Source organism: Papaver somniferum, chromosome 7 (genome assembly GCF_003573695.1).
Source record: "Papaver somniferum cultivar HN1 chromosome 7, ASM357369v1, whole genome shotgun sequence".
Classification (NCBI taxonomy): Eukaryota; Viridiplantae; Streptophyta; class Magnoliopsida; order Ranunculales; family Papaveraceae; genus Papaver; species Papaver somniferum.
Window position 1 is genome coordinate 221451642 of NC_039364.1, and position 11862 is coordinate 221463503.

An 11862-nucleotide genomic window follows, 5' to 3' on the forward strand; every position below is an offset into this window, starting at 1 on the left:
CAGCTATGCCTATAGTGGTTTGATACAGTGTGGCGTTCAGAGCTGAATGAGGTCCTGGGGTTTTTCTGCCAATGCATTTTTCCTCGATAACAAAATTCTGATGTCTTGAGTTTTTCCTTTTCCGCATTATATTGTTTATCTTTATAATAGGAATAATACAAGTAGTACGTAACGAATCTCGATAGTTCAAATCCTTATTGTTTGAGATTAAAAACAAGATTTTTTCTTGTTGAATTCATATCTTGGAAAATAGATTACAAGTATCGTACTTGTTTGAATTCGGATCCTGATGATTTAGATACATCTAGATTGATCTTGGATATTGATTTTTAAGACCGTCCAAGAACTCTTCTACACAATCAGGTACACATACCTTTGGTGCATACATGTTGATTGTGGAAGAGAAAGTTGAAAAATCAATATAAAATCTTATTCAAGGTTATTTTATTTGACCTACTTGTGACTATATTAGTTTTTGTCCAAACAGGTTGCCGAGCGGAAAAATTAGTGGTGTACTTGATACCCTTTCCTTTTTAGCTTGACATACCAAAACTCGTAAGTTTGTCTGAGCGACACTGTAATATAAGGTGCAGGAAAATAGTGCATTAAAATACATCCCTTTTTCATGGAATTTTTTCTTCAATTACATCTCACTTATGCATTAAGAACATACAACCAGTGTTTTTTTAATACAAAGTTGATAAATACTTTGCGGGTTAGCTTTTAAACTTAAAACAAGCAATTACCAAACTAACTTCTTCAATGTTTTGCTTCTCAAAAGAACTTTTAGGAAGTTTAAAAGCAAAAACACTTCTACTTTTGCTATTCAAACGCCATATTATTCTCCCATGCATCAATCCACTTTTACCCCTTGGTCCTTAATATGTTACGTTTATACCTTTTTTTAACTCACGTAAATTTCATTTTGATTCTCTCCTAATTCACCATCAACTAACTCATCCAGAAGAAACCCCTAAATTGACAAAAAATAAAATAAAAATAGCACACAAACTTTTCTTCATTTTTACTATTTATTTTTGAAAATTTCGTTATATCCAAAACATTCCGAACCAATCTCAATATTTTGTTTTGGCCATGCTTTTCAAAAATATACACCAACCGATCCAAACATTGGAAGTGTCGTTGCTCGAAAATAAGTTTTTGTACACCTTAATATCAACATTGAATTTGAAGAAGAAGATGCAGTCATATATGAATTTGAAGATGATGGTTGAGGGATATGATACAAACACCAATGAAAAAAATAGGTACTTTTCCATATGTTGAAACTGGTTTGTTCATGGCAGCAAAGAACAACTTCAGGTAGTTCGATAGATTTGACGAAGAACAATCACGAACCTGGAATTTTTTTGATTTTTTAATATAAAAATGCTTAGGTCGAATTGTATGTCTCAAATCTATTCTGATCCCTCAGTCTAATGGATCTGGTTCGTAAATTATTTATATTACAATATCCACAAACTACTTAATTTTCGTAGTTTTTGTTAAAAAATTTAGTCCATTTAATTTTGAAGATCAAACCATTTGTTTATATGATTTGAATCTTTAATTGTGTTTTACTTTTACAACTTTTTTTTTTTTTTGAAGCTAAGATAATTTGAAATAAAATAAAATAGTACAGTCTTATTGGTTGTTTTTAGGTTTAAACCTTGCAATTTTCCGATTTTAGGAATAGATTTGTGAAGGTGTAATGGATCGTACGTTATATGCTCAAGCTTAATCGTGTTTATGTTTTGTTAGTGTTGTAATTTTATTTAACTAGTTAGTTAGTTGTTTGTTAGAATGAATAAGTGAATTGGATTTAGCAATTCAACTAGTTAGTAAAGTAGTCTTCATAAATGAAAAAGACAGGGTAACTAGTAATAATACAACGCCAATTTTTTTATTCGTTAACCTATATAGATAATCCTCATACAATTAATACATTCATATCTTAGTCCAGCAAGAACTAGTCTTGACAAGATTACCTTCAAAACATATGCAATTTTGTGATTTTGACATGTATAACTTCCAAAAAAACTCATATATAAGTTTAGCAGTGACTAAATACAACCTTTGTTTTGAAGGGGGTCTCGACATAAGCCGACGTCTACGCTAAGCCAGTAGTTAGCCATTTTGTGGTGCGTAACATAATATGAATGTGGGTGGGGGTATCAAAACTTATGATATCCGATAAATTTATTCCGTGATATAATGGTTCATAAAAAATCACGCACCTACAATTTATCGCATTTGAGAATAACAGTTTTTTTTTTTTTTTTTTTTTTTTTTGCGTTAAATGATGGGTCTCACTATTTTCTTATTATATGACATGATTTGTTTGTAATACCTAAATCACGCAATTAATCTGTCATTTAGAAACGTGATTAATAGTCCCTTCTGGACTAGTGATCACAATAAAGTCTTTCTCATGAAAAGAATCTGGAACATACACGATCAACCTAATTCCATTTGCACCAGATTATATAATGAGACATATCTGCAAAATCAATTGATCTTCCAGGAAAACACACACGTTCCTTCCTCCTCAAGTCCACAATGGAAACAAATGGCTTCCCTCATACCCACACTACAACAACACATCTTCTGTCGCATCGGAAACAGTTTAGGCACACCTATTCAAGCAAATTAGAAACCTTAACACGACCCAATGCTACCTAATCCAATCAGTAGGTGATCTCGTTGACCCTCTCACCAGTAACTGGAATCATGAACAATTGAATCACTTCCCACATGTTGTTGTACAACACATAATAAACATCCACCTTCCCTTAGACATGCCTACGGATAAGATCCTTTGGGCACACTCAAAGTCCGGAAAATACACCACTGCCACCGGCCACAATTTTCTAATACCACAAAACAACCATTACCACCTAAACCTCTCCCACACACCAAATTATTTTGGAATTTACCATGTCCACCAAAAATTCAGCTTTTCTTGTGGAAAGCTATAATTGAAGGTCTTCCGACCTTTTTTATTTTACACTGCATAAACCTCACCAATTCCAACCAATACCCTGGGTGCAACGCCGAACCTGAAACATCGTAGCACATGCGTATTCACTTACCAATAACAACAGCTACCTGGAACAACTTGTTATCCCGTCTATCGAAAAATGAAACAACCTCAACTCCCATATCACTATAAATAATCAAACAACCTTTTCACAAATTCTGCAAGACGCTAACCATACCCCCTCGGTATCAGGTTTCTAATTTTTTTCTGGAATCTCTGGACGTTCAGAAATTAATTAGTTTTCAAATAACATCATACACCCCAGGACAACATCCTGGTACAGACCTTGAAGCAACAACAAGAATTCAAACATGCAAAAAAGGTTTTGTCCCCGGTTTTACTTAGAGACCCACCAGCCAAGGCCACCCCAACAGAACAACAACAACAATATTAGCAGACCGGAACCGGATTGGATAAAGATCAACACGGATGAAGCTGTTAGGGGACATCCCAGAATGGCGGGAGCAGGTTTTATTTTCAGGGATTCGAGTCCTCAAACTGTGATGGCTCTCGTGAAGCCTCTAGGAATAACTACAACGCTAATAGCCGAAATGTGGGCAACTCTGCTAGCATCGAGGAAAACAACAGAGAGACAATGGCCAAAAGTCATCTTTGAGACGGATTTGGAAAATCTGGTGCGCTTTATAAAACAGAGAATGCAAAAAATTCCTCTGCGTATTGTACAACACAATTATAGAGAAGGGAATCAAGCAGGAGATGATCTGGCAAACTTTACAACGGACGGAAGTCAAACAAAAAACTTATCAACAAGAATATGAAACCAAACAATCCCACGTTTTCTCAACCAAACTTTATTAAATGACTCTGCAGGTACAAAATACCTCCGTGTAATGTAATAGCCATCTTAGCGTGCTCTTTCTGTTTCTCATTCTTCGAAATAAATAAATAAATCTCGTTCAGTAGTGTTAAGTAACTTAAGTCCTTGTCTGCCGCGTGTAGTAGGGTTTTGTACCGTCTGGTACATTTTGTAAATAACTAGAAAAATAAGGATATTATCGGGACCTACGTTTCTCAGCAACTCAAATTTCACAGCGGGAGCCTAGTTAGTAATTCGGGATTCAGCAAACGTACGGAACGACAAACGTACGAGTATTATACGGTTTTGTAAAATCCAGATTCGGTCCAAAATTCGGTCAACGGGACGTGATTCGTCATTAATTCGGAACGACATCCGTACGTGTATAATTCGATTTATAAATGTGAGTTCGGCTCTGAAAATTCGGTATCTATATATAACAAATAATTTGTATTTATAAGGTCATAGACCAATTTTTATGCATATGTGTGAGTTATTTAAGGAAAAAATAAACTCAATATGATGATATTAATAATATATACAACATTAGTTATCCAAGAGGACGTCGTATGGTGGTTTAGATGCTTGGTTAGTGAGTTTGAGATCTCTCTCACCTTCACCTTCAAATCTCTTCAGTCGTTTTTGTTTCATAAAAATTACAACACGTCTAATATTCGGTCGTGTATGTTCGGGAGGCAGTAAAGCCCAGAAAGTGGAGTCTTTGAAAAGTAAAAGCTAAAGAATTTATGGCGAATTAAGCGGACGTATCATTCGGGATACGTAAAATTCGTGAACGATTCGCGAATAATCCGGGAATGCCACATAATACGCGACTTGGATTCGGAGTTGCAAACGTACGCGAATAAAACGGTAAAATTGGTGATACGGAAAAATTCGTGAATGATTCGCGAATCATTCGCGAACTTACTAACTAGGAGCGGGAGTGATTCAAAATTCAAAATTTAAACTCACAACTAAAACATTTTCCTTCTTCCCTCTCCCTCCAAAATCGAAGTTTCTAGAGAAACAAACAAACAAAAAAAAAAGAGAGGTGCGATTCTAGTTAGAGTCTTAGAGAGAGAGGAGAGAGAGAAATTTGAAAAATCAGTAGAAATGGAGAATCCCGAAGGCGAAGCCATCACCATGGAGACTGCAATCCGCTGTGCCAAAGCTTTATCCGTAATTTCATCTATCAAAGATTCTCAGCTTCACGAGTTGATGGAATTAATCGACAAAGAAGAAGAAGCAGGAAACGAACATGTAACTGATTTTTATTTTTTATTTTTTTTGAAATTCAGATTTAAAATGAAACCTGTGCAAATTCTGAATTTCTGACTTAATTTATTATTATTAGGTTGACGAGTTGGAATTATTGAGAACTGCTGCAGACCTGAGGCTTCTATTGATTGAAGAGCGTGAAAAGATGAATATATTCAAGCACCGGGGTTTGTTGGAGTTTAAGTATCAGATGTTATTGGTATTTTTTCTCTTGGTTCTTCTGGTTTTGATTTCGATCTGATATTCCTACTGAGATCTATTGTAAATCTGGTCATGTAATGTTCGTATTTCAGTATCAATTTAGTCGTAGTAAGATGAATTCTTCATTTTAGGGTTTAATCTTGCCACGAATTGTTCGTATGTCAGTATCGGTTAGTTGCAGTAAGACGGATCTTGTTCATTTTTAGGGTTCTTCTTGTTCACAAATCACACATATATAGTTGTGCGAATTCTGGGAAATGAAATTCTAGTGTTAAGTATTATATGAATGAAATTATGAATTTACTCAGAAATTAAAGTTCAAGATTTTTTGATTTGAATATATTTTGATTGAAAATTACTAGGAATTCTGTTTCGGCAGTTCTATTTCTGGGGGTTGTAGTTCTAAACCTCCATTAATCTTTTTTTTTATGCTAATTATGCAGCATGTAATGTAATATCATCAAATGTTAGTTCCAAGGTTGAATTTCGTCAGGTAATCAATGAGAAATGTAAACTCGAAAGAGGTGACTATGTGACATATATATCAATGTAATGTTTGCAGTGAAGAATGTTGTAACTATGTAATCTCGTAGCAAGTCTAGAGATTTCGAAAACGTAAATGCGCGACTACTGATGTTTTTATGTTCAGAATCTCAAAATGGTTTAGTTTGTGAAGTTCAAGACTTGTGTGGTGCTATAGAAAAGGCTCCACGATTCTGATGGTAGTATGCTACTGAATTTGGGGATTGCTTAAAGCACCATTTTCACATGTATGGTATACCAAATGTTTGCTGGACTCCAAGTTTGTTTTGTGTAGGTACTTGAGTGGAAAAAGAGGAAAACACAGAGGAGAGAATGTGTTTTTACTAGTCTATCAGGGGATACACATCGAGATCGGATTTGCACCAGGAATCTAGCCCTCAGCGGGGGGAAAGCACAGAGGAGAAAATGTGTTTTTCCTTCTAAACACAAGCACACCTTTTTGTTACATTCTCTTTCAGCTCTGCTTTCTTTGGTTTATGTTGTAAATGTTTTGCAAGACAGATTCAGACATTTAACAGGAGAAAATGGTAGGGTTTTGCCCGACTGTAAATTGCTCAGACTCTTAGTTTTCAAAGGATTCTTACTCTTTGAGCCTGAGCCAGTTGATCGATTCAGTACAAAAATTAGACACGGAACAGATTCATACAAAACTCTTACTTCTGCATATGTCGAGAAGATAGTCCGGACGATTCTAAAAATGTTTGCAGAAACAGAATGTGCCGAATTTTTGATGACCACCATAATCGAGTCGGAAGAATTTGGTCCACAAGAGTTTATATGAGAATGTTTGAGTTATGACAATGAAATCAAAATTCTGTACAAACTGTTTTAAACTTCCATGTAACTTTTCAGTAATTACACTGAAAAATCAGTTTCTTCTTTTTAATACGGAACAAAGACAAAATTCAGATTCAGAAACTTTTACACCCGTAACATACTCATTCACAAGACCAGTAATATCATTAGTGAGGTTATCTAGTTTTCATAGCTAGTTTTACATAGCTAACTTTACACCTTCTAGTTCGCAAGGCACTTGTGACTAGGGTAGCAAATTTACATTCCCATACTCCGAAAATAAACGTACTATGTTTCCAAAATGATTTTCCACAATAGCCAATGCTCAGTGTTGATTTTCCAAAATGATTTTCCACAATAGCACAGTTCTTGTCAAGTCAGCTTATCACCTATTGTTCCATCGAAGTAGCCTCCCCCGGCCCTGCAAGTTGTTCCATCGAAGTAGCCTCCCCTGGCCCTGCAAGTTGTCCCATCGAAGTAGCCTCCCCCGGCCCTGCAAGTTGTTCCATCGAAGTAGCCTCCCCTAGCCTTACGAGTTCCAGCGGTTCCAATCTCGCGATGATGTAATTCTTGTCAGCTGGCTGGGTCTTAACAAATGACTCCCGAGAGAAAAGTAACTTCATGTAGTTCATTACGTGAGTGAGATTTTCTGGGACGCTCCAGCTCTTGAAATGTCCAAGAGCAACCTCAAGGTGGTAAAGCGTGGGCGCCAAACCCAAATCAACAGCAGAAATTTTCTCCCCGCTGACGTAAGGACCATGAGCTTTCAGGTGCTCTTCCAATGAAGACAACTCAGAGATCAAAGCCTGCTCTGAACCATCCATAGCATCCTTGCTTTTCAAGAACGTATCAAAATACCTGTATATCTTCGATCCAACTGAGGCAAATTCAGAAGGTGTAACAAGAGATGAGTCAGGGTATTTTTCCTCAAGAGCTTGAGTGATAACCTCCAAATCTGTTACCCATTTGCCATCAAAGTAGACTGCAGGTAGCTTTCCTTCAGGATTAGCTTCCAGAAACCATTGAGGTTTGTTAGCAGTGTTGATCAAACACATCTTGTAAGGAACTTTCTTCTCTTCTAGGGTTAAAAGAACTCCTTGACATGAAGGACAATCTCCAAGAACATCAGAATCACCAATAGCAGCTTTTACACAGACTTTCAACTTCATGGTTGTCACAGTGAGGTTCTCCTCTTCTTCCTTCTTGAAAATGACTGCTTCGGATTCTGATTTTGACACCTTGCGCTCCACAGCTAATTCTTTAAGTAGTTTGACTTCCTCGCTAAACTTGAACAACCTTTCATCTATTAAGTGCACCTTCGTGAGACTTACTTCAAACTTTTCGAACCAATCACGTGCAAATTCCTCGACCTGATTTGTAATAGTCTGACGCTTCAGCTTATCTTCTTCTTCACGGTCCCATTGCATTCTCTCAAACGCCATTACACTAACAACAAGCCCACCAGACCCAGGAACATCCCTGTAAAGTGGTTCTTCAGGCTCTGGGTGTCGTTGCCTATATTCAGAGAAGGTTTTTCGCGTATCTTTCATAGCTTTTCTATAACCTTCTAATAGATCACCCATAAGACGCATGTCATGGTCCAACTTATAAATCGCCATATCTCTTTTACGCACTTCCTCCTTCAGGTTCTCAATCAACCTATCCCGACACTGCACTTCACCCATCAAGGATTGCTGATTCCTTTCGGCTTCCATGGCTTGTGCTTCTTTCTCGGCATACATTGCTCTGACATTACATTGTAAGCTGTTCATTTGCTCCAAGAGATTGTCAATACCTGATCCTCTATGGTCCCATTGGCCATCGCTCCTCATCCTCTTATTTTGATCAGTAGAGAGGTGATTCTGCATCTCATCTTCACAGCTAAGCGCTCTTTTGCGTGGATACATGGATGAACCTCTTATATTCATCTGACTCATGTCGTTGTTGGGCCCAGAATGAAAAAAATCTCCAATGGAGTTGTTTTCAGGAAGTTGCATTAATGGGTTAGAAGGCATACCTGTCGGTTCCATTGGTTGGAGATAGTCCGAAGGTAGCCTCTCCAACTCACGATTTTTTTTCCCCATGTGCATTTCTTCCTCTGTCTCTTCCTCTTCTTCATATACTTCATCATCATCATCATCATCATCATCATCATCATCATCATCATCAGAATCTATTTCATTCACTTCAATAGGGTTGTTCTCAGGAGGTTGCCTTAATGGGTTAGAAGGCATACCTGTCGGTTCCATTGGTTGGAGATAGTCCGAAGGTATCCTCTCCAACTCATGATTTTCTTTTCCTGTATACATTTCTTCCTCTGTCTCTTCCTCTTCCTCATCTACTTCATCATCATCGTCATCATCATCATCAATTTCATTCAGTTCGAGAGGCTCCTCGAACTTTTCAAGTTTATTATAACTGCAGGGTCTCAAAGAAAGGCCATTCATCTTTTTCTTCACATCTAAAGGCCATTCCGAGGGATGAGCAGGTGCTTTACCTTCTTCTTCCACACCCATGACATCTTCTTCATCCCTCACTTGCTGCTGCTTATCATCATCATCAATTTCATTCACTTCGAGAGGCTCCTCGAACTTTTCAAGTTTATTAGAACTGCAGGGTTTCAAAGAAAGGCCATTCATCTTTTTCTTCTCATCTAAAGGCCATTCTGAAGGATGAGCAGGTGCTTTACCTTCTTCTTCCACACCCATGACATCTTCTTCATCCCTCACTTGCTGCTGCTTATCATCATCATCAATTTCATTCACTTCGAGAGGCTCCTCGAACTTTTCAAGTTTATTAGAACTGCAGGGTTTCAAAGAAATGCCATTCATCTTTTTCTTCTCATCTAAAGGCCATTGTGAGGGATGAGCAGGTGCTTTACCTTCTTCTTCCACACCCATGACATCTTCTTCATCCCTCACTTGCTGCTGCTTATCATCATCATCATCAATTTCATTCAGTTCGAGAGGCTCCTCGAACTTTTCAAGTTTATTAGAACTGCAGGGTCTCAAAGAAAGGCCATTCATCTTTTTCTTCTCATCTAAAGGCCATTCTGAGGGATGAGCGGGTGCTTTACCTTCTTCTTCCACACCCATGACATCTTCTTCATCCCTCACTTGCTGCTGCTTATCATCATCATCAATTTCATTCACTTCGAGAGGCTCCTCGAACTTTTCAAGTTTATTAGAACTGCAGGGTCTCAAAGAAACGCCATTCATCTTTTTCTTCTCATCTAAAGGCCATTCTGAGGGATGAGCAGGTGCTTTACCTTCTTCATCCCTCACTTGCTGCTGCTTACTCTCATTTCTTTCCTTCCCAAGAGTTAGTTCGGTATCTTTTTCAATCTCCAGATCATTCGCCTGGACTTCTTGCACACTTTTCACTTTTACATCCACATTCACTTCTTTTTCCACCTTCGTCTCAACCCTTTTTTCTTCTTTAAACAGATCACTACGCTGACACTTCATCAAACATTGCAAATGTGAAGCATAATAACACGTCTGTAACTTTGCTCCCTTTGCAAGTTCCTTCTCTACCATAAACCAAATCATTGATGCCCAATCCACCTTCTGTGGTTTCCCTTCTTTAATAAGTCTAGTCCAAACCACAACCTCATCTGTAGATACCCACATATCCTCATGAAGCAAAATCCAATTAGACACAAACTCCTGCAAAAACGATATCGACTCTGCAGACAACACCCCAATATCAATCTCCTCCGATTGAGTAACCTTCTTCACAGGAAGCTTCACAGCCCTTGCTAAATCAGCTCGATTTACCATAATCTTATAAGTGTTCACAGTACTACTCCTCGCAATACGATCATAATTCACAATAAGCGAAGCCAACAATTCCGAACTCACCTCTCTATCAAACTGAACATGAACAAAATCCCACAACTGAAGCTTCCTTAAAAGCTCCTCATGCTTATCAAAATCAAGTCTCTTAGCAGGAACAAACGGAATTATATGCAAATTATCCCTAAGCTCTTCAAACTTCTTGATTAACATGGCTTGTTGGTTACGGTTTAACGATTTCTTTCTATGACCAGGACCTCTTTTGTATAAAACAGGTAGAGGACTTTTAAGGTCAAATGCAACACTAGTAGTAGTAGCAGCAGCACCTACAGGATGTACATAAGAACTATCTTGATCAACAGACATTTCTATACATTGATTTGAATGTGAAGGTGAAGGAGAAACAACCATACCTTCTGCTTTTTCATCACGTTCTTGTTTTCGCTCCTCATCGAGGGTTTCAGATTCTTGAACGTTCTCAGACTTTTGGGATTCTTTCAACTCTAGAGCAGGGTTTTCTCTTGATTGTTCTACTGCTACTGATTCTTGAGTGGTTTTAGGAGGTGGTGGAGGAGGACACGGAGGTTCGTCATTGCCGTCCATGGCTGGTTGATTAGACTGACGAGTGAGTCTTCTAGACTTCCTTTTCGTCATCTCCGAAGAAGATCAATCAAAACTTTCAAAAATCTCAAGATCTGATCTACAGACTGTGAGTGTAAAACCTTAGTTTTTGAATGCGAGAGATTTTTTTCTGGAAGGATTCGTGAGAAACCCTAGAAACCTAATTTGGGTATTTCTTTTCTTTTTTCTGAGAGAGAAGAAAATGGGAAGATAAAAGCAATCCAACTACATTTATGGGCTTGCCGTATATCTGTCAAATACCAACAAGCAACAAACTAATCTTCCACTGGTTTCACAGCCGAAATCTGGTTCACTTACAATTTACAACTGTAGAGGAGTGGGGTGGGTGCGGAACCATGTAAAGCATGTCGCTGACACTGCACCCACATGAACTTCCCGGTGCCTTCATTTTTATTTTATTTTTGTGGAAATTGAATAACTATCCTACTTTCGATGGACCTTCACAAATATTCTCGTTAATTATTATATTAATTAGATTTTGCACCCGTGTGTTGCACGGGCCTAAATATTTTATAGAGAAAGGTGTGTATTGGTGCTAGTGAAATTTTGGGATTCAACATTTGAAGCATGAAATAGAAAAAACAGACAATAAAATTATACAATTACTAAAAATGATAATATTAATGGTAGTCTATTAATAAAATTAAAAATAATAGAATCTAACATGAATCGTTATTTTAAAATTCGCTTTGTAAAATGAAAATTCCTTCAAGCCTAATAAAATACACAAATGTGCAAAGCCTCTTGTT

The 11862-nt window shown here is 37.5% G+C and overlaps 2 protein-coding genes across 3 annotated transcripts; one reads left to right on the forward strand and one right to left on the reverse strand.

The window, feature by feature from the left end:
- Positions 1–4918: 4918 nt before the first annotated feature.
- LOC113293382 lies at positions 4919–5647 on the forward strand. Its single transcript, XM_026542038.1, has 2 exons — positions 4919–5117; positions 5212–5647. Exons 1-2 carry the CDS (start codon positions 4971–4973, stop codon positions 5374–5376), a joined length of 312 nt encoding a protein of 103 aa, XP_026397823.1. The 5' UTR covers positions 4919–4970; the 3' UTR covers positions 5377–5647.
- A 1044-nt stretch (positions 5648–6691) lies between these two features.
- On the reverse strand, positions 6692–11339 carry LOC113299640 (trichohyalin-like). 2 transcript variants are annotated; one of them, XM_026548704.1, is made up of 3 exons: positions 10885–11339; positions 9943–10797; positions 6692–9579 (listed from the first exon to the last, which is right to left on the reverse strand). In XM_026548704.1, exons 1-3 carry the CDS (start codon positions 11123–11125, stop codon positions 7064–7066), a joined length of 3612 nt encoding a protein of 1203 aa, XP_026404489.1. In that variant the 5' UTR covers positions 11126–11339; the 3' UTR covers positions 6692–7063. The 2 variants fall into 2 exon arrangements, with proteins under 2 accessions (XP_026404489.1, XP_026404487.1); XM_026548702.1 differs by having other exon boundaries at positions 6692–10797; positions 10885–11337.
- Between the last annotated feature and the right edge of the window lie 523 nt (positions 11340–11862).

Coding starts and splice junctions, on each gene's coding strand:
- LOC113293382 (XM_026542038.1), top strand. CDS start 4,971: ATGGAGAATCCCGAAGGCGAAGCCATCACCATGGAGACTGCAATCCGC. Junction 5,118..5,211: donor AAGAAGCAGGAAACGAACAT/GTAACTGATTTT, acceptor TATTATTATTAG/GTTGACGAGTTGGAATTATT.
- LOC113299640 (XM_026548702.1), bottom strand. CDS start 11,125: ATGACGAAAAGGAAGTCTAGAAGACTCACTCGTCAGTCTAATCAACCA. Junction 10,798..10,884: donor ACGTGATGAAAAAGCAGAAG/GTATGGTTGTTT, acceptor TACATCCTGTAG/GTGCTGCTGCTACTACTACT.